Source organism: Toxotes jaculatrix, chromosome 21 (assembly GCF_017976425.1).
Source record: "Toxotes jaculatrix isolate fToxJac2 chromosome 21, fToxJac2.pri, whole genome shotgun sequence".
Taxonomy (NCBI): Eukaryota; Metazoa; Chordata; class Actinopteri; family Toxotidae; genus Toxotes; species Toxotes jaculatrix.
The window spans coordinates 15,055,706-15,077,221 of NC_054414.1; the positions used below are offsets into that span (position 1 = coordinate 15,055,706).

The 21,516-nt window shown below is 41.8% G+C and overlaps 1 protein-coding gene across 1 annotated transcript in view; it reads left to right on the plus strand.

The window, feature by feature from the left end:
- LOC121175530 (proteasome activator complex subunit 4B-like) overlaps positions 1–21,288 on the plus strand; it is a 30,178-nt gene extending 8,890 nt beyond the window's left edge. The window contains exons 11-47 of the mRNA XM_041029316.1: positions 174–260; positions 1,011–1,197; positions 1,577–1,666; positions 1,870–1,934; positions 2,168–2,318; positions 3,416–3,514; positions 3,792–3,861; positions 4,607–4,674; positions 5,251–5,454; positions 6,593–6,750; positions 7,060–7,155; positions 7,243–7,298; positions 7,436–7,492; positions 7,600–7,655; positions 7,768–7,866; positions 7,950–8,012; positions 8,113–8,208; positions 8,412–8,543; positions 9,266–9,475; positions 9,573–9,709; positions 9,889–9,942; positions 10,181–10,310; positions 11,430–11,511; positions 11,774–11,927; positions 12,373–12,439; positions 12,532–12,657; positions 12,903–13,055; positions 13,176–13,280; positions 13,834–13,925; positions 14,144–14,275; positions 14,521–14,723; positions 15,687–15,772; positions 15,964–16,092; positions 17,379–17,534; positions 18,587–18,725; positions 19,185–19,318; positions 20,595–21,288. Coding sequence (XP_040885250.1) covers positions 174–260; positions 1,011–1,197; positions 1,577–1,666; positions 1,870–1,934; positions 2,168–2,318; positions 3,416–3,514; positions 3,792–3,861; positions 4,607–4,674; positions 5,251–5,454; positions 6,593–6,750; positions 7,060–7,155; positions 7,243–7,298; positions 7,436–7,492; positions 7,600–7,655; positions 7,768–7,866; positions 7,950–8,012; positions 8,113–8,208; positions 8,412–8,543; positions 9,266–9,475; positions 9,573–9,709; positions 9,889–9,942; positions 10,181–10,310; positions 11,430–11,511; positions 11,774–11,927; positions 12,373–12,439; positions 12,532–12,657; positions 12,903–13,055; positions 13,176–13,280; positions 13,834–13,925; positions 14,144–14,275; positions 14,521–14,723; positions 15,687–15,772; positions 15,964–16,092; positions 17,379–17,534; positions 18,587–18,725; positions 19,185–19,318; positions 20,595–20,729 — 4,258 coding nt within the window. The 3' untranslated portion in view covers positions 20,730–21,288. The remainder of the gene's footprint in view (positions 1–173; positions 261–1,010; positions 1,198–1,576; positions 1,667–1,869; positions 1,935–2,167; positions 2,319–3,415; positions 3,515–3,791; positions 3,862–4,606; positions 4,675–5,250; positions 5,455–6,592; positions 6,751–7,059; positions 7,156–7,242; positions 7,299–7,435; positions 7,493–7,599; positions 7,656–7,767; positions 7,867–7,949; positions 8,013–8,112; positions 8,209–8,411; positions 8,544–9,265; positions 9,476–9,572; positions 9,710–9,888; positions 9,943–10,180; positions 10,311–11,429; positions 11,512–11,773; positions 11,928–12,372; positions 12,440–12,531; positions 12,658–12,902; positions 13,056–13,175; positions 13,281–13,833; positions 13,926–14,143; positions 14,276–14,520; positions 14,724–15,686; positions 15,773–15,963; positions 16,093–17,378; positions 17,535–18,586; positions 18,726–19,184; positions 19,319–20,594) is intronic.
- Positions 21,289–21,516: the final 228 nt, after the last annotated feature.

Sequence of the window (21,516 nt, forward strand, 5' to 3'; positions counted from 1 at the left end):
TGTAATCTGAATCACTGCCAGCCAGTTACCCAACATGTCCAAACCCTGCTGTGTCTTACTAGTGATTGCAGTAACACCACAAGCCTAATCTGGACAAAGACAGGTCATCTGTGATTATCTACCTGTGTGTGTGTGTGTTGTGTGTTCATATGCCCTCCTCTGGCGATGTACAGTAAAACCGGCAGTACAGACGCCGCCTACGCTCTGCAGAACCTGGCTCTCCTTACACCAGAACTTGCCATACCACCTGTTCTTGAGAAGTAAGTATTTCTGTGAGATGAACCATGTTGATTGAATGTTCTGAGCCTTTGCACTAACAAAAAAATATTAATATTCATATAATATCAATTAATGTTGTGACTCATATTGTTGTTTTATGCCTTCCATTGTAGCCTGCATGTATTTTTGTTTTTATTTTTGCACCATTGCACCGTTACAGGTATACTGAATGAGCTATTAGCAGCACCTGTGTGCTGTGTACTCACAGATGTACAAACAAGTATCACTGGATTACTGTGATCCTGGAGAAAACTGAAAATTTGTGTTTTTCAGGGAGGTTCTGGAGTTATAAGGAACATCTGTTTTTCAGTGAGTTATGAATGTTTATTTGCAGTGTAAATCAGAGACAGTGATGTCCTTGGAAAGCACAAGTCACACAGAATCAAAAAATATGTGTATCTGTGGGCTGAGATTTGACAGCGTTAGGACTCTGAGAAGGAGTACGGATTTTGACAAATTGCAGCTATTCGGTGCTGAGGGGTTTAAAGTACCTTAATTGCCTCCATGAGCCGTGTGTCACACAACTGCTGCAACTGTTGATCGTGTTGATGAGCAGGCCAAATCGGCAACCAAAATACAAATAAGTACCTGCCAGTTGCTTTCAAAACAGCGATATGCACCTGCGCTTTTCACTTCGTGCGGCACCTTTACCTCACGTCTCCCCCCCTCTGACTCCCCCACACCTCTCCCATCACCTTGTTATTCACCTCCTTGTATTTCGTGTATAACAGGACCTATGCAGCGATGGAGACCCTGACGGAGCCGCACACCCTCACCGCCACTCTCAGCTGCATGATCGGCATGGCTCGCTGCCTGGTCTCCCCTAACAACCATTACCCAGAGGGCCGTGCGCACGTGCTCCCATTGCTCATGGGCTCTCTGCCAGGGGTGGACCCCAATGACTTCAGCAAGTGCATGGTGAGTAATGGACGTGTTGATTAGTAATGAAGAAGAATTGTTAGACAAGTAGACAATACCGCTCTTGCTGATTAAATTCCTTTCTAGCAAGCTCTGCTCTGTCCTATTAATAATTCCTGAAAGTGGAATGAATATCTCCGTTTGAAAAACCGGCAATTAATGTGACCGGTCTTCAGTTTCTGCTTGGATTGTAAAATGGATTGGTTTTCTCTTTTGGTGCGCTCATTGTCCTCAGACTACATTAATCCATCACACCAGAATGAATGAATACATTAAAAAGAACTTATTCCGCTGACATCTGGTCAGTTATTTAACTAAAGACCGTGAGCACATCAGATGATGTAAATTGATCTGCTTCCTGCTGTGTCGCTCTGTCCAGATAACGTTCCAGTTCATCGCCACCTTCACCACTCTGGTGCCTTTAACGGACTGTTCGTCTGCTCCTTCTCAACACAGTGATCTCACAGAGGTACACGCATTAACAATTTAATCACAGAAGAGATTACATACTCATAATATATATAAAATGATATGCAAAAGTCTTGAAGTACTTGGCATTAATCATTTAAAGATCTAATGTATTTCCCAAATGTCAAATACAGAGACATAAACTAAAAGCATACTTACATTATTCAAGTGCACCAACTGATCATCTCTATTTCTCCCTCTCAGATTGAGAAAGATCTGTGCTTTGCTTCAGCTGAGTTTGAAGACTTCGTTCTTCAGTTCCTGGACAGGTAGAGACAAATTAACAAGTCAAACTGTCACTTCGTAAAGCCTCACTGTCAGCACCCGAGTACGAATGTGTCTCTTTCAGTTTGAAATGCATTGGTCTGCATCACTAGCTATGCTGGCCACTTAAAACAGCCTTTTTGGTTTTTTTCACCTTAACGCTGTTGACATTTTCAGTGCTGACAGCTGCATAAGTGTGTGCTTATGTATGTACGTGTATATATCTGTGCTCGTACAGGTGTTTTGCTCTGATAGACAGCAGTACCCTGGAACAGACGAGAGACGAGACAGAGACGGATACCCAGACTCATTTGGAGAGCCTGGTGGAGCTGGGCTTGTCTTCTACTGTTAGCACCATCCTAACACAGTGCTCCACAGAATTATTCAAGGTAGTGCACACATTCTCACACAGTTTCAGCTACATCCTTGCCTTAAAGGTAATGCCGCTCTTTTTTAATCCCAAACTCCAACTTTAACCCTCACTGTTCTCTGACCTTAACTGAATTCTTCCTGTTTCTTATATGGACTACTAACCTCAAAGGCTCATTTTCTCAGTCAGCTTCTCACTGTGAGAAATAGGCTGCTACATGAAGACAAAAGTTGGAGCAGTTTGTTGTTTGTTTTTTTGCAACAATCAAGATTTAACAATATTTAAATCAAAATGGAATTAATTATTGATAGGCTTTACAGGTCCATTCATAATATGTAGTTTAACTATTACATAATATCTGAATTAGTTCAAAATTAATAGGAGTGTATATTATTCATACCCTCTCTAAACATATGTAATGGAGAGTGGTAGTATAGGTAGTTCAGTCACGGAAGAAGAAGCACAGGTGTAAGTAATCAAATTAGTGATGGCTGAATTCCACTCAGCTGCTTCGGTTTACTGTCACACTGTCATGACGTACTGGGATTCTTGAATAGACCTGAGCCATCATTAATCTTATTAGTTACACTCTTGCCTTTCCTGCTGTGACAAATCAGAATGTGTGCTGTTAAAAAAGGCCTATTGGAACGAGGTTACATGGCTCAAAGACAAGAAGTCTACTTATTGTGTATAGGCAATGGAGACTGGATAAACCCAATGTGATGCTGGTTGTTACAGAACAACAAACATTTGGAGCAGTGAGTTTTTATTGTGACGACAGTTGTCATCTCTGTTACCATTACAACAGAAATTTAGCAGCCGTAGTTCCCTTTGTTATAGCTGAGTACTTAGATAATCACTTCTAATATCTTCTATCATTTCCAAAGTATTATCCTCAAATAAACCCTGATGTATGGCAGCAGCTGTTTCTGTGGGACTGTTGTGATTCAACATTCTTCAGTTATAATCAACTGAGAACAAAAAAACATAGATCATGAATTATTATCTGTTATTAATTATGTATGTGGGGAAAAAAATGGCACTTACATGGCCAAAGAAATTCAGATTTGAATGCATGCACTTAAGCTAACCTCCTAAACTTTACCTTAATGTTAGATGGCGTTGCAGAAGGTGTATAACTTTGCCACCACCAACATCTTTGAGACGTGTGTGTCAGGGAGGATGGTGGCTGACATGTGTCGAGCTGCAGCAAAGGTATGTGTGTGTTTATCGGGTGGTGCCTTTTATATCTGTTACACTGCAATGTGGTGTATATTTGTGAATTTGACTCAGTATATCTATTTATATTTATATTTATATTTATATATTTTTGTCACTCACTTTCAGTGTTCATGTTTATTTTACTTAATTTTTGGAGAAATCAAAAATGATGTCATTTTCTGCATGCCCATGTTTGTACTTGTGCATCTAAATGTGTGTGTGTGCGTTTGCATGCATTTTTGTGCGTGTTTGTGTGGGTATGTGCTTGCAGTGTCATCCCGCTGAGGCGCTCCGTCTGTTCGTCCCTCACTGCTGCAGCGTCATTTTCCACATTACTGACAGTCAGTACCACATTTTGTGTGAGAGAACAATCTAGTGTGTGTGTGTGTGTGTGTGTGTAGACAGTGTGTTTACATGAAGATTGTTTAAGTCCTAAGAATCTGCTGAGCTTTGAATGAATTAATTCAAAAGATCATCCACTCATTATCAGGCCACAGTGATCTCAGAATGCTAAATGCTAACCTTTGTGTGCTAACATGTGCACAATTACAGTGCTAACACATTGCTGTCATTATGTTTAGCAGGTGTAATGTTTACCTTGTTCGCTATCTTAGTTAGCGTTAGTAAGTTAGCATCCTTACATTTGCTAATAAGCACCAAACCAAATACAGCCGAGGCAGATGGGAATGTAATTTTGCTGGTATTTGGAAATAAACATTTTTGACATGATGCTGGCTCTAAATGAAAAAAGGAATCACCAAAGTTATTACACTTCATCCTGAGAGGGACGTGAATGTCTGTACCAAATTTCATAGCAATTAATTTAATACTTGTTGAGACATTTCAATCTTTCCCACAAATGTCAAATGATGTTTCAGTCAGGACCAAAGTGTTGGACCGACCACCTGACGTCTCTAAAAACACGCCATTTGCATGACTAAAACCTGAAACGACCCCAAGATTCAGCAAAAGAAGCTCAGCCTCTCAGGAGAGCAATACAGCACATAAATCAGTGTCTTTATATGTGTGTGTGTGTGTGTGTGTGTGTGTGTGTGTGTGTGTGTGTGTGTGTGTGTGTGTGTGCAGACGAGGAGTTGCAGAGTGAAGACGAGCTGGATAAAGAGCTGTTGTGGAATCTCCAGCTGCTCTCTGAGGTGAGACAAGGATCTATCCCATCTCAAGGGCTTCAACACTCTAAAAAATATTCATCCTCCTAACTTATGTGATCGAGTTTATATCTTAAAATGATTGAAAATGTTAACAGTGGGGTTGATGCATTCGCTGGATTCCATTACAGGTCAACTTGTTTTAAGAATATTTTGGAGTCAGGTATCAATCCCACACTGCTCGTGTAATGATTTACCGTTACTACCTTGATTCAAGGTGTCAACATATGTTTCTACAACTTCAGAATCATATGAAACACATAAAACCAAAGACACACTTTCCCTTGTTTTAAAATATAAGACCACAGTTGTGATATTGTATGAGAAAATGATAAGCAAAAGATATTTTTTGCAGCATGCACCCCGCACGGTCATAAATATCAAAGAGCTTCATCGTTAACCAGAACATATTGATACCCTTTCTGTTTTGTTTTATTACTCCAGGGAGCTTAATGCGAGTGGGAGCGAGCCAGATGCTGTGATTTACCGGAGAACCTCAATATTTAAGACACAGCTCTCCACTGAATTGCCTCTATCTCGTGTGTGTGTGTGTGTTGTTTTTAGGTAACCCGTGTGGATGGTGAACAGCTGTTAAAATACCGGGGGGACCTGGAGCGGATCCTACGTGTGTGTGTGCGTCTGCGCTGTAAACGGGCATACACACTCGCCTGCAGTCTCCTGGAGCACACACTCCGGTCGCTGTCCCTCATCTATCCCACCGAGTACCGCAGCACCTCTGGAGGCTTTGACACTGACCTCCCTATACGGGTAAACAGACACACACACACACACACACAGACACAGACACACAGATTAAAACTGGTGCGATGCTTTGCTGCACAAAAGGAGAATGACCACCAATATTTAATCTTACAAACTAATACTTAAATCCTGTTCCTTTTTTCTGAACGCATGGCTTCAACTTCGGCTTGTTTGCTAACCTCCTTGAGAGAAAATTGGCTGTCATCACCGCTATTACAGAATCAAGTCGGTGACAGGAAACCTTGAGTTTTTCTTGGAAATACAAAATGTCACAAGTAAAATCTTTATAACGGCTTTTTCTCGCAGATAAATTAAATGGGATGTTACAGGTTTGGTAATTGCAATGCAATTTCCATTTCCACAAAGACAGTTAGAAAACATTTATCCAGTTGAAATCAAATGGCTACACTGCTGGACCATACTCTGGCTAAAACTCCTCTGTTGCTGTGTCTCTTTATATTTTGATTTCAAGTTGTTGTCTCCGTGCAACAACAAAACACATTTGTGTTGCTAAGGTGCACAAAGCAGGAAAATAACAGATGAAAGGAAAGAAAATGGTGATAGCAACAGAAACCCTACCTCCCCACTAAAAAAGAAATGTACATACGGTGGACATAAACTGTAAAGATGCATTCATGCATCCAAGACTGTGGTTCCCAATTTGGAGATCTGGAGCCTAAAATAGGCTCATGAGATAAATCTGAGGGGGTTTGGAATACTTTTTCCAAGACCTTGTTAATATTTTGTCCTGTTTATCTCACTGAGTGCAAAGTGTGTTTCTGTTTTGATGTCTAGGCGACAGTAATTACAGCTACATTCCTCTGCTGCTTTTCACAATCACAGATACTGACCTCTTTTCATCTGCAGTTCATGGCCACTGATTCTTTGCTTTTCTGTGAATTTCTTTCATTTTGTAGTATTTTGCTGGTTGGATGCGTAGTTTAATTTCTGCTCTCTATAGCTTAGTGTCCTTACATGTGTCCTTTACATGTGTTTCAAATAATTCAACATCAGAAGATGACACCGGTCTGTGGTTTGGAGGTGGATTGGTTGTGCTGGTTTGCTTGCCAGTTGTTCCAGTGGAAAAACTGGCAGGAACTCTCTCTCCACAACTCTCTGAGAAAACTTCTCTCTCACTCTTCAGGACTGGGGCAGAGCTGGAGATGTGGCAGCCTTGGGTGTGTGTTGGCACGTTCCTAGTATGGAGGAGGAGAACTTTGTTTTTCAGCTGTTGTCCAAACTCCTGCACCCTGAGCTGGAGCGAATCAAGGGCCACGTCTCTGGAGACCAGCCAATGAGCAGGTGTGCTGTCTTTTCTCTAGTTTTCCATTTTCAGATGTAACCAGGCACACACACAAACAAAACAAAGAAAACCCCTAGCCTTTTGTTACTGATAAATGAGATTTTGTCTGTGTCCAAAAAAAAGAAACCTGAAGTGAAGTTAAACATCTGTTTCTAATATCTTGCTTAACACTTTTGATGAAGTCTAATCAAGGGCACAGACAGGGAAACGCTGAATTTAGCAGCTCAAGAATGTTGACACACCATTCATAACACACACCAACACACACACTGCTATGAAAGGATTGTAATGTGTGACCTGATTCACAGGGAGGAGCTGTTGCAGAGTCTTGCTGTTGTGCAGCATTGCCTTCTTGGAGCTGGAAGCATGCTGCCCCCTCTGGATGGACCGCACGTACCTGACCTGTGAGACCTGGAGCAACACACACTTATATATGTAAAACACACACATGTTCACACAGGCTTCTCACATTTCATCCTTACATTTCTCAGGGTGCCCTCCATGGTGAATCTAGGGGAGATCAAGCTGTATATAGGTGTTGATTATGGTAAGAAAACACAAACAAGCAGCCACATAACACACCCATACAAGAAGTCATTCGCCCAGCAGTTTCAGTGGGTGATAAGGCTGCTCATCCTGTATTCTGTGTCCATACGGGACGCCTCTGTTTTTCCTTTCCTCCAGATGATTCACGAGAGAACTACAGAGAGTCCATCTGCCAAACCATGAGACTGCTGCTACGTGAGTGAAGATTTTAACTCCAACAGACTCCATCTCTTAACTCCTCGCTCTGCTCGGAATGTGATTGTAATGCACAATTGCTCTATATCCACTTTCCCCCCATCCAGATCACATCTTGGAGCACTCAGAGGATGACACAAAGTCACTGTTTGTCATCATTAAGGTGTCCAGCCCTTGTGATGTTGTTATTATTCATGTACGATATGTTGTTATTCTGTCCTGCAGCAGGCCTGCAAAGGTCTCACAGCGCCCTTTCCCTGTCTGTCTGACTGCAGATCATCAGTGACCTCATGTTTTTCCGAGGCACTCACAAGAAGGAGTTTGACTCGCGCTGGAAGAGCTTCACTCTTGTCAAGAAGTCCATGGAAAACAGGGTGAGCTGAAAAAGTGTACAAGGCTTCTGGTTGTTGTCAGCTTCAAAGAGTCAAATTTAAGTATGTCACCTTTCCTCCTGCAGCTTCATGGGAAAAAGCAACACATCAGAGCGCTGCTCATTGACCGGGTTTTACTCCAGCATGAGGTTAGTTTAACAATACACACGTTTTGTGCAGGATCACAGATGCAGCTGTAATCACATGCACATAAAATAAAATGTGTTCTGTGTATTTCTGTGTGAACAGATGAGGAAGCTGGTGGTTGAGGGCAGTGAATATAAAGTGGTTCATCAGGAGCTGCTCTGTGATCTGTTGCTGCTTTCTACCAGCACTTACAGCCAGGTAAATCTGATAAGAAAAACACATTCATTAATTTATTCATTTATTTTAATGAGAAAAATACAATCAGAACATCTGCTGGTTCTCATTTTCCTGCTGGCATTAACATAAATATCTCATGTGAAATAGAAATTAATTGAGAATGTATGTGTGTACATCTGTTTGTGTGTCTGTGTGTGTCTGTGTCTGTGTGTGTGTCCTTGCAGGTACGCAGCAGGGCCCAGAATGTGCTGACAACCGCGCTGGGAACCTATAGCTTCTCCTACAGAGACCTAATTCCCCGAATCCTACAACTGCTCTCACCACAACACACCACTGGCACAGAACAGCAGTTCAAGGTACCGCATGCACGCACACACACACACACACACACACACACACACACACACACACACACACACACACACACACACACACACACACACACCTACAGAACTGTGTGCCCTCCCTGCACTGATTACCTGTGGTCTTCAGTATTCATTTTAAAGATTTACTGCTTGTAGTTAAGGCCTTGCCCCGTCCTGCATTGTTGCCCTTTTCTCTCTTTATGTTCCTGTTGGTTAACATGAAGCCAGTGCAGCTGCCAAGAACAGTGAAGTTTGTGCCTGATTTCTATATTTCTGTTATTCACGTTCTGCTGTGGCATTTTAGTTGGTGTAGTTCAAGTGAAATATTTCACTGATGACAGCCTGAACACAAACACCTTCTTTTATACAACGCGGTCACGATGTTTCCTGGCTTTATGAATCACAAGGATCGCCTGAATGCAGATGATTTGAGTTGCAAAGATGAACCCGTGATGTCCTTTAAATTCAGACAGTAGCCCAGATTCTTGTTTTGTTTTTAAGAGCCTTTAAAATGGGACTAACCTTCTCAGACCCTTCTGACATTTTTGGTCTGGAAATGCACACCGTGAAGGATCCAGCCTCAAATTCAGAGCCAGCATGTTACTCTTCTTTTGAAAGTTCCTTCAGTGTTCATACCACCACATCTTCTTCGGTCTTCGTTGTATTAGTATAGTCTTTCATTCCACTTTATTCTGCTTGTGTCTGTTGCTCAGGGTGCTCTGTACTGCCTGCTGGGTGTGCATAGTGGTGTTTGCCTGGCCAGTGCGAGGGACTGGGACTGTGTCGGGCAGCTGTGGCCCGCCCTGGTCCGCTGTGGCCTGTCACCCTCGATGACCCTGGAGAAGCCCTCCATCGGTCGACTGCTTGACGACATCACTGACAGGATCCATCGGCAGCACGACACCATCGGGATCTATTTTACAGTGAGCAACGTGTCCACTCTTAACAGCTGATGCACTGCCCTCATCTGATCTTTTTTTGATTGCATATTGCTCCCCGTTTGTGCGCTTCCACTTCTAGGTATCTGAGAGGTGTGTAGAGATAGCCAATCAAATCGCACAGTCTAAAAATCCCACGCCTTGCTTAGAGACGCCATCCATAGAGGAGCTGAAAGAGGGGCTTCAGCGTCAGCGAATCAGAAATGTAGTTGCTGCAAGGTGAGAATATAAACTGGGTGACAGTAGTTGTGATTACTCGTTCACTCATTATGTTTCAGTGCTCTCTTAGCTTTTCTCAAGGTTACATAGCTGGAGACCTTCTTGGCATTTATTGATTTTTTTTTACTATTAGTACATCCGTCTTGTTACTGACTAACGTGAATTTTTCTTATTTACAGGAAATATGAGAAGCTGGTCAATGACCTCTTGGATTGCCTTGAAGACAGAGACCTGTAGGTTTTCTCTGCACCTGGAAATGTATCTCTCATATATATATATATATATATATATATATGAAGTTATATTTAAATAGAAAGATAAAGAAAAATGTGTATTGGAGAAAAGACTCATGTAAAGCACATGTATGAAATGATCATTTCTATGACAGTGATAACACTTCTCAGTCACTTGTTTCCTTGCCAACACTATCCTAATGTTCCCAATGTGTATGTGTGTTTGCTTGTGTTTAAGGCCCTGGAAGTTTGAACACATGGCAACAGACCTGCTGTCCCTCCTGCTGAGAGATGATCACCCACTGCCCCCTGACGCTGTCCTATACTTCACACAGAGCCTCATACATGACTCCATCAGCATACGCAAGGTCTGCATCTGTGTGTGTCTTGCATGTCTGTCTGAGTCTGTGTTTGCACAGGTAAACAGTGTATGGTATTCCACTGGGTTGTGAGGACATAGAGGTGCATGACTAAAAGCTTTTTCTGGTTCATCACATGTAACACCAGCTTCCCGTCAAACCTCATACACTCAGATTCCCTGTGATCACCGAAGCAGAAACAGATATTAATTGATGATTCAGACAGCTGAATTTTTATAGTGTACTGTTTTTTGCAGTATACAGTTTTGTGTATACAAGAAATCAACACACTTTGCCGTTTTAAACTAACAGGAAATGTTACCGTACGTGCACTCTTGGATCTCAATCAAGTTGTGACTTTAGATTGTCACTTTCAGTTAATCTCCACGAAAAGAAAGCAAACTGTCTTTCTACAGATTTAAAACTTCTCTTTTTAATTTTCCAAGGCCCGTCCAACGTTTTATTTTTCTTTCTTGCACTGTCAACACCACCTGCATTTTATTTAATTTGTTTGCAGCTGAGAATAGAGCCTCCATTTCCTTTATATGGAAGACTATATAATCCATTTAGTCTTAGTTTTGTAAGCTTGTACATTTAGGTTTGTTCCTGGAAACTTAATTTTGTAAGCTTGTATATTTAGATTTCCACCTCCAAACTGTGTTTTGCAGGTTTGTGTGTTCAGGCTTGCAGACTTTACTTTCATCAGCTGTAAGGAAAAAAACTTTGGAGCTGCAACAGCCAGCACAGTTTGTGCATTGTATTGTGGGACAGTAGTGTGGGACACAGCTGGGGTTTTAAATTGTCATTCATCCATTCACAAGTAAATAGTTGAGCAAAATGTTGTCTTGGCTGGGGCTAAGGTGCAAAATAATCAAAGCCAGAGAATGAAGTAAAACTGGTACAGTTTCAAAAAGGTACAGGCAGAACCTTTAATACTTGCAGCACTTTTTGATTGAACCCAGAGCAACCACTGTGCTTATGTGGGGCTCCACCTGTAGGTCTGGATCAAACTGTAGCTCAGGGTCATTTTGTTGCACCAACTCTTGGATCCAATCATCCACATGAACAGTTAAGATGAGGAAAAAGAAATGGCAAAATTTACTCCTGTATATCCTTTCTCTGTCTTAGGTGGCGATCTCAGCAATGGCCGGGATCCTAAAACAGCTGAAACGGCCGAGAAAGAAAGTGGTGGTGAAGCCATCGGATATCAGTCAGTGTGCACACACAAAAACAATCACATGTACAGCTGTTACATGTAGTTCTTGTTTACTTTGTAGGAAAAGGCAGCTATTTTAGAGAGAGATAAATAGCTTGAAATTAAAACTGCTGTTTTAATTATCAAAAAACAGGGCAACTTTCCAAAAGTGGGCACTCACCACATACTCATCCGCTAACAAGGCCCATTACATGTTTACACGCATGTTTATGCGAGTGTTCAGGACCTTTCATGTATTTGTGCTGTGTGTGTTCAGGTGGTATCGAGGACCCAGAGGGTGTGTGCGTAGGGGATCGCGAGGGGAACAGCTGGCTCCAGTACGACAGCAAAAACCTACCACTTAGTCAGGAACAGTGGGACTCTGAGCACTATGTGGAAAAAACACACTGGGGCTACTACTCATGGCCGAGGTAAAGAGAATGACTCAGTGTTTAGCTGGTGGATTTAGAAACTGGAAGGCTGATTAAGTGCTTGGTTGGTTGGAGCTAAATAGCTGATTGACTTAACTGTGAGGTTGATTTGATACTTGAGCTTTGTGGCTAACTTTATGTTTGGCTGCGACTGATCTGAGTGGCAGGATAACAAGCAGGATGTTGAACTGACTTCTCGTCATGGCTTGGCCTAGATAAGGCTGACTGAACGACTTACTGTCTGGCCTAGATAGAAACATTGATGTATAGGTGGAGGGCTGCCTGACTGTCTTGGTATGCGGATGGTTTGCTGACTAACTGACTTTTTAATCATTCATTTATCCTTGCTGCTTATTTGAAGACAGTGTGTATCCATCCATATTTTTTCTGTTCGTTGTTATCTATAAATCACAGCAGCCTCTTCTTTGTCTCCCGCTCCTTTCAGAGAAATGATGATCTATGCAGCTTCTGAAAAGCCAAAAGATGACCTGCCGTACGAGGAGATGAGTGAGGTGCGTGCTCATACTGTGCCACAGACAAGAGCTCTCACTGATGCCTCAGTATTACTATTATTACATTTGGTGTGTGTTTGTGTGTCCTTCAGGGTGAAAAGATCATCTTTGAATATTTCTCAGACCCGGAGTTTATTGACCAGCTTATAGAGTTTCTCTCTCTGGAGGATCGGAAAGGAAAAGACAGCTTCAACCCCCGGCGCTTCTGTCTCTTCAAGGTGCAATTTGAATTCTCAGCCTCAATCAATCTGGCAAACATTTTACAAAGAAGTGACACAGCACACCACCAATAGTCAAAGCTGAACTGAACTCCACAGAGCTGGAATTTGTGTCATCATCTGCTGTGATTCATTGTTCTCCGTCACTCAGCTGACGGTTCACTTGCGTCAAATGAATGACTGTAATCTGTCTTTCTTCTTTCTTCCACATCGAACGAACCCTCACGCTTACGTTTGACTGACAGGGGCTGTTTCGTAACTATGGCGACGTGTTCCTCCCGTTACTATGGCCTCACCTAGAGCAGCTTGCCAGCGACCCCCATGAGAGTTCCCAGCGCTGCGTGTGTGAGATTACTGCAGGACTAATCAGAGGCAGCAAACTCTGGAGTTTCAGCAAGGTGCTGGAGACACGCACACACACACACAGCGACAAATACACACACTGCACTACCTTTTGATAAGAAAAGTCAATATTAATAAAAACTTTCATTATTGTGTGTGTGTGTGTGTGTGCTCAGGTGGACAGGTTATGGCAGCTTTTGTGTCCTTTGATCAGAACAGCTTTAACCAACATCACAGTGGAAACCTACACAGACTGGGGCACCTGCATCGCTACTGCCTGTGTGAGTTGCTCACATGCATACAAATAGTCCATATGAGCTCATTAAAGAGATCTGGGGATTGATCTTTGTATTTTCCATATGAAAAGTGGTGAAGATCAGATTAAGAGGATTAAAAATCAATAAAACAAACATTCGGGTGAAAATTGGATTTTGAAAACACCATTTGCAGCACAAACACTCTTTCATTTAACAATTTCTTGTTATTTTTCACCACTTGTAGTGCCATGGCTCCAGGGATGGCAATGTCGGCTGGTCCACCACTTAGGTCCTGACTGAAATGTGCTAGCAGCTAAAGAATTGCCATGAATTTATGTACAGATGTTCATGGTCCCCAGAGGGTTAATCCTGATGCCTCTGGCGGTCCCCTGATTTTTCCTTTAGCACCATCTTGAGGTTGACATTTGTAATTTTGAGTGAGAAATCACAACAACTGTTGAATGGATTTGAGAAGTAGATGCAGGAGCTGTAGTATCTCAGTTTGTGAATGCATGTTGCCAACCTGAAAACACTGTTACAAAAATAAGACTATTTTGTCCTGGTTGCTGTCCAATAGGAGGGCCGGGACCCCAGGAAACTCCACTGGCTGTTTGAGCTGCTGATGGAGAGCCCCCTCAGCGGAGAGGGCGGCTCATTCAGGGATGCCAGGTGCGTGTGTTTGTGTGTGTGTGTCCTTGTGCATTGTGCATGAATAACTATATGCACAGAGTCTGTGTTTATGTCATCTACAGTATTTCAGAGGTTTCTGATTTCAGGCTGCTGTGGTAACCCGAGCTGACGTATGTTGAGCTGAAATGCCGCAATAACACGGTGACCCCCCCCGCCCCCCATCCCCCCATCCCCCTCCTCTCTTTTTCTCTTGTCAGTTTGCTGTATGTGCTTCAGGGAGGTCTGGCCCAGCAGCAGTGGAGGGTTTCTGAACTGCTGCACAGGCTGCTGGCTTACCTGGAGCCCAAACTCACCCAGGTGTATAAGAATGTCAGGGAGCGCATTGGCAGGTACATAATTAACTTAGCATTATCTCCTCTGGATTATATAATCATGTTTAAATAGGTTAATCTCATTATATTGTGTGTACTGTTTGAGATGCTCAGTTTTAAGCCTCTTTATATGTCTGCATTTTTCTCTCAACTTCTCCTTCTGTATATTTGTGTCTGTTTCTTTTCCTCTCTGTTTCCCCCTCCATTGTCCCCTCCTCTTCTCCCTTACCCCCTCCCCCCCCCCCGCCCCTCTCTCTCTCCAGTGTCCTGACCTATATCTTCATGATAGACGTGGCCCTGCCCCACACCCAGCCCACCTCCTCCCCCCACGTGGCAGACTTCGTCACTCGGGTCCTAGAGCGGCTCAAGCCCCTCACATCGGAGCCAGAGATCCACAATCACGTCCACGAGGAGAACACCCAGGAGACGGACGAGCGCACCCAGGCTGTCAAACTGCTCAAGACGGGTCAGAAAGTGGAAGCAAGCATGTAAACCGTGTGGTGGATGAACATGGTGTGACTGTGGGAAAAAATATATATGACAGGACGGCTTGCTCTGTTCATGAAACAGACAGACACACTGAAGCCAGATGAAACAAACCAAAAGCTAAAAGCTGTGATCCCTTATTGATTTCACCCTTTAAATCTACTTTAAAAGCTTGTGAGGTGTAGATGAATGGGAATTTCAAGGGTGTGCGATCAAGCCTTTCAAAAAGGAGTCATGGAAAGGAGTCTAGTTCAATATTTGGAAGGGTGTCTCTAATATTAACATTTGTACAGGTCACACAGGGCAGTAATTTGTACTAGATTTTATTATTGATTTGTTTTCATCTCAGTTACAGGCTGGTCTCCAAATGGAATTAAATTGTGTTCATTTAGTTTTTTCAGTAATCGTTCTTCTTTATCAAAGATTCAGTTAAAGGGTCATTTCCCCCAAATTAAAAAAAAACATATTTTTTTCATTCACCTCATTCACCTTCCGTTGTGTGTACTCATGAACGTAGTTTTTGTTTTATTGGACCAGGAACGACGGTGATTTGGAGGTTTTCATTGTTGGTGATTGCAACATTACCTAAAAACGATCAACGATCAAAACATAAGTTTTTTATTTCATGTTTATTCACACCTACTTAGGTGGTGGGACACCTGGTTGCCAAAGGCAGAATTTAGATCTCACTGCTTGTCTTAACATTTGCTTATTGTTGCTCTTTCAATTTCTGTCATTACTTTAATTTCCTTTATACAGATAAATATCTGGTTATGAAATTATCCATATCATTAGATACTAAATCATGATAGATTGTGTTATATTACAAGAGCATTGCAGTAAGGTCACAGCATCAAGTCTGTTGTTTTTATTAATTGGCAGCAATCCAAAATTTACTGCGTGTGTGTGTTCATGTGTGTGTTCATGTGTGTGCCATTTGCAGTGTTGAAATGGTTGATGGCGAGCGCAGGGCGAACTTTTACCACTCCTGTTCAGCAGCAACTACAGCTCCTGCCTCTACTCTTCAAGGTAACAACACACACACACACACACATACAGTATACACACATATACACACACACAGGTCCCAGCACAGCATTATTACCCACTCAATCTTACTTGCCCATTAAACTCAATTTCTCTCTTCATTTACTCAAAGTGCGTAGCTGTGTGTCTTCCTACCTCTCTCCATCTCTCTCACTGTTTCTCTCTCCCTGCAGATTGCCCCGGTGGAGATTGATGAGAGCTATGATGAGATGAAGCAGGATGCGCGCACGTGTCTCTCTCTCATGTCCCAGGGCCTGCTGTATCCCGAGCACATCCCTCTGGTTCTGGCAGCGCTGGAAGAGGTAATATGCGCACGCACACACACACACACTGGCCCACCTGCCTGCTGTCAGTGTTCCGAGCCTAATGCAGCCCAAGGTGTTGTTAGACTAAAAACAACCTGTGCTATTTTAATTTGCTTACTTTGTGATGCTTACAGTATTTCTGTGGTGGGTTTTATGTGTGAGTGGCACCCCTGCAGAGAAATTTCTGTTCTCAAATGCTGTCAGGATATCTAACCGTCGTGACATACGTACCGTTTCGTATTTGATCGTTGCCGGGTCTATTTTTTGGTTTCACTTTGACACCAAAACCTAATTTTTTTTTTTTAACATTTGGGAGCACGATACCATGTTGTGCACAAGTTATTAAAAGGAATAGGTTGACATTTTGGGATATACGCTTGCTTGCTTTCATGCTGAGAATTAAATGAGAATATAAATGCAACTCTCAAATCTGTGTGCTGAATATGAAGCAGTAGCACGTTATAGCCTCCGGTAACTTTCTGTTGACTGCTTGTTTTGTACGCAGTCTGCCAAAGCCGAGAAGCTGTCAATCCACTCATTAATATACGCAACGAGTTGCCAGATTCATTTGGTGCCTATTGAGAAATTTTGTCTGTGGTGAAGTCATTCCCATCTGTGTGATAGCTAATATGAGTCTTCATTCTTTTTCTTTATGTTGAGACCATTTTCTTAGCACTTTATAAATATCCATCTACACCTACTCATCCTGCCCGGACCATGTACTGCAACAGATCATGGATGAAGTCAAAGATGAGGTCTAAATCTGCATAGCCCTCCCAACAGTCAAGTCTTTTGTTTATTAAATTATGCTACTGAGGAATTCTGTTACGTTTAGTGCTGATTATCAAATGTAAGCATGCTAACACGCTAAACAATAATGTAAACATTTTACCTCAGATCAGAATGTAAGCATTGTCATTATGAGCATGTTGGCATGTTTATGTTAGCATTTAGTCTGCAGCTGTGTAGCCTACAGAGCTGCTAACATGGCTGTAGATCTGGTAATGCCAGATCAGAAAGCTTTTCAGTATATGATAGATGAAAACAAAACTGGCAGACAAGCTTGAACTGATCCAAAGTGATTTTGTTCTCACAAGATAATAACTTGTGCACACATTGCATGAATCTTGTGCATACAGCATAATAACTTATGTACACAATATAACATTTTGTTTGTGCAAGACACATAATAACATCTTTTGGCATTTAAGGCGCTCTGTACAAATCCCAACCCATCTCTGTCTCTCTTCGTCTTACTCCCCATTCTCTCCCCCTCTTTCTAGATGGCAGGCAGCAGGTCATGGCACGCACGCTTCTCAGTTCTGACCTACCTCCAGATCATGGTTTTCTACAACCTGTTTACCCTGCTCAGTGTGCCTGCTGAGGTGTTCCGCATCCGAAAGCTGGTGATGCAGCTGTTGCTCGACGAACAGCTCGAGGTAATGTATGCACGAAAAGGCAGCAAACAGTGTTTTAATGCAGCCATCGACCCTCTGCAAGGTATAATTGTCACGGGATTATAAATGGCCACTTATTGTCCCCTAGTCTCTCCTCACTAAATCTTAATCCCTCTTTTCTTTTCACAGTTATTGCTTAAAAATAAACCACCACCTCACTGCTCAGCCTGTAATTTATTTTCCTATTTTGTTGCCTTTCTCTTCTTCTGTGGTTACAGGGATGTTGAAAGTGCACTATAGCTTGTGTAGCTGGCTGCAATTTCAGTGATCTAAAAATAACAGCATAACTCAATCTAATCCCCAGAATATAACCTGGCAAAGCATATTTGTTTTGACTGTGAAATTTGGCTAATAGTTACTGTGTTAATTAATTATTAAGGTTTATTTATTAAATGCAATAAAATCAGCTTTTCTACTTGTGCACAAATCTCCTCTAATATTGGATTTTGTCATCTTTTGTACAATCCACGTCTCACTTGTGTCTGTGCTTTCAAAACCTTTTTAAACTTTTCTCTTTCCATTGATGTGGATGAAGAGGAGAAAATCAATATAAGCACTACGCTTCAACCGAGATGTCTAAATTACAAAAACAGTTGCTATGCTTAATATTTTGTAAACTGTGTAAGTGTGCAGCTGGTGAATATGTTGTCTTTGTATCATTGTCCGTTTCAATGCATCAACCGTCACTCAGTGCTTATTCATAATTTATGCAAAGTGATGCAGGAAGGCAGTGATGTTCTGCAAGTGAATTTTACCTCAGCTCAACTCAGCATCTCTCCCTTCTCCTCCACCTCCTCTTCCTCCGTCTCATCTGCTCATCTCTGTCCCATGTACCTCGTTTTTCCCCAGTCTCCTTGCACTCACCTCTCTAATAAATTGTGTATGCGTTTCTCGCCCTAAAACTGCCTTGTGCTCTCCACCTCGTCTTTTATTTGTCGGTTCTGATCTTCACAGGTCTCATTTTTTAAAAATTCTGATTCTCTCTCTCTCTCTCCTTGCTGTCCCTCCCTCCACTCTCCTCCCTCTCCCTGTAGGTGAGGGACATGGCAGGCACCACCCTCAGTGGTTTACTGCAGTGCCAGTTGTTCCCTCTGGAGTCCAGTCTGCAGACACAGCTCCAGACGCTGAGTCAGACTCGCCTCCCCAAGGCCAGAGGAGAGCTGGCCTCCACAGGTACACACACACACACACAGTCACACAAGCACACACACACACACACGTTGATTAAGGTCACTTTTGGGGACATTACATAGATTTGCATTCATATCCCGAAGACTTACCCCAACCCTAACTATAACCACTACTTGCCTAGACGTAACCCTTACACTAACCTTAATCTCTTTCCAGTTGAGGTCACAGCTTTTGTCCCGAGTTGGACAAGCTGTCTCCACTTAAGTCAGAAATTTGTCCCCAAAAGTAGCCTATGACAGACAAAAACATACACACACACATGCACTAATGGAGAGTTAAAATAGGCCTTAATCATTTCAAGGTTCACAATTCCCCTGGGATAACAAAGGGTAACAGGGCAAGTATTACTGTGATTGCTTCACTGTGTTATTGTGACGTACACACACTGTGTGTGTGTTTGTGTGTGTGTGTGTGTGTGTGTGTGTGTGTGTGTGTGTGCAGACTTAGTGCGGCGCCATGCTGGAGTGCTCGGCCTCAGTGCGTGCATCCTGTCGAGCCCCTACGATGTCCCAGACTGGATGCCTCAGATCCTGATGGACCTGAGTGACCATCTCAACGACCCACAGCCTATAGAGGTACACTCACACAACAGTATACGCACACACTCACACACACACTGATATACAAACATCCAGCTCAACACTGTGTGAGCTGAAAGAATATAATTTCATTGTCCAATTGAGGAGAAAATTGTGTCTTTGGCCTTACTTCAGGCATGAAGAAGACATACAATGTAATCCGTAGTGCAGAGTTTGAATAATACATTACAGTGATGGGGAGCCAATGATGACGATAATTTAGTGCTTCTCCTGTTGCAAAGTGAAAGAGATGAGAAAGAAAATACAATGGAACACAGTTAAAAAATATATATTTGCAAGTAGATGAATTACAAACTGTTACAAAGACTCCTGGAGAGAATAGTTGTACAAGTTCCATATAAAAATTGCAGAAGAAGCAGATTTTGTGCAGAATAAAGAAGGATACCAACTAATCTGTATTCTAAATCTGTTTTGGTTGTCAGGCTAGAGGCACCTCGTTCCTTTCTTCCTTAAAATCTAATCTAATTGTTTTGTTTGAAGGCCATAATGTAAAATGAATGTTCTCCATGTTTAAGTCATGATTACATCCTTGGTTATACTGATGATCGGTTTAATTCCCCGTTTTTGTGTCCTTGTTGAACCACGCTAACTTTTCACTCCAAACTTGTTCCACCTTAAATAATTTCTTTGTTGTGTATTTAAATTGTTATATTTGGCATTTTAACATCAATAAAATATTATAACCTCATTAGTTTTTAATTCATGTAAACAAATGAGACCATTGCTGGGAAGATTGTCAGCTGCTGTTGGATTGTACACTGCATTTTACATTGTGGCTCTCCAGATCAGCAAGTGGCAGTGGTTTTGTTTCAGCACTTAAAGCAGGAACCCTTTACTTTGCAAGTCATATCCAGCCGTGTTCTATTTCCAGTATTAAACTTAAGGGTAGCTCTCAGCGTAAGAACAGAAAGTGGCTGTTATCAAGAGCTGTTATGTGCTCTTAACTTTTTTTCGCTCCTCAAAACAAAGGAAGCAAGAAAAAGGACTATCCACATCCTCTTCATTGCAGGAGTTTACTGCAGAATTAAATGGAAATGTCCTAATTTTGATAAACAAACAAGTCGCTTGTGAATGTACATTTTCATTCCAAGATCGAATATTATGATTATCCATGAGCAAAAGAGCTCTACTCAGTCTTTGTGGAGGCCGATAATGCTTTATATCTATTGTATATATATACAATATATATATATATATAGTGAAGATACTACAATAATTCATTCTAATTGATGATCATGTTGTTTGTCCCAAGATGACCGTGAAGAAGACCCTGTCGGAGTTCAGACGTACTCACCACGATAACTGGCAGGAGCATCGGCAATGCTTCACTGATGATCAGCTGCTGGTTCTCACAGACCTGCTGGTGTCTCCCTGCTACTACGCCTAGACAGCCAGCTGCCTTGCCAGGTTCTCTACAGACTGACTGACTGACTGACTGACCAGTACCATAGAAAAATAATTACACCTTTTAGCACTGTTGGGAAATCCAGTCCTCTGTGCAGCCTGTTAAAATGATAATGTTGCAGCGGCTGAGAGCCCTGCCTCTGGAACCTCACATGCCACTGTTGGCCTTCAACAAACACAGCAGGAAAGCAAACCGGTTTCAAATACCGAACTTATTTGGTGTGTTTATTTTGTCTCACCAAGCAGCTCGACAGCCCCAAAGGTGGCCACTTCACTTTAGAGATTTTTTTTTTGCTGTTGTTGTTGTAGAACATTTTCAGCCACTGAATTTCCCACGTCTGCCCGATACCTCTGTATCTTTTCATATCACTATTTCTGATCACAACATTTTACTCTGCTGCACCTACTTTCAAAGGATTTATAAAAATAACACGTAAAAAGTTGGAACTGTCCATTCTAAGAGAAAAACATATGAGAAAAGCATATGATAATATAAATACGTAGAATTAATATAAGCAAAATTACATTAATAGTACTTAATACTTCAAAATGTAATGAGTGTTTCTCCAGTTATAATCTGATCCAACACTTATCATACTGTTATGTTTATAATACTATATATGATACTTAATAATGATTATATGATTATGCAATTGATATAAATTATATAACATTTATAAGCATATATGCTACTAAAATAAGTAATAAAATCTATAATATAATAATATTATATCATGTATACATACTTGATATAATAATATTATATCAAG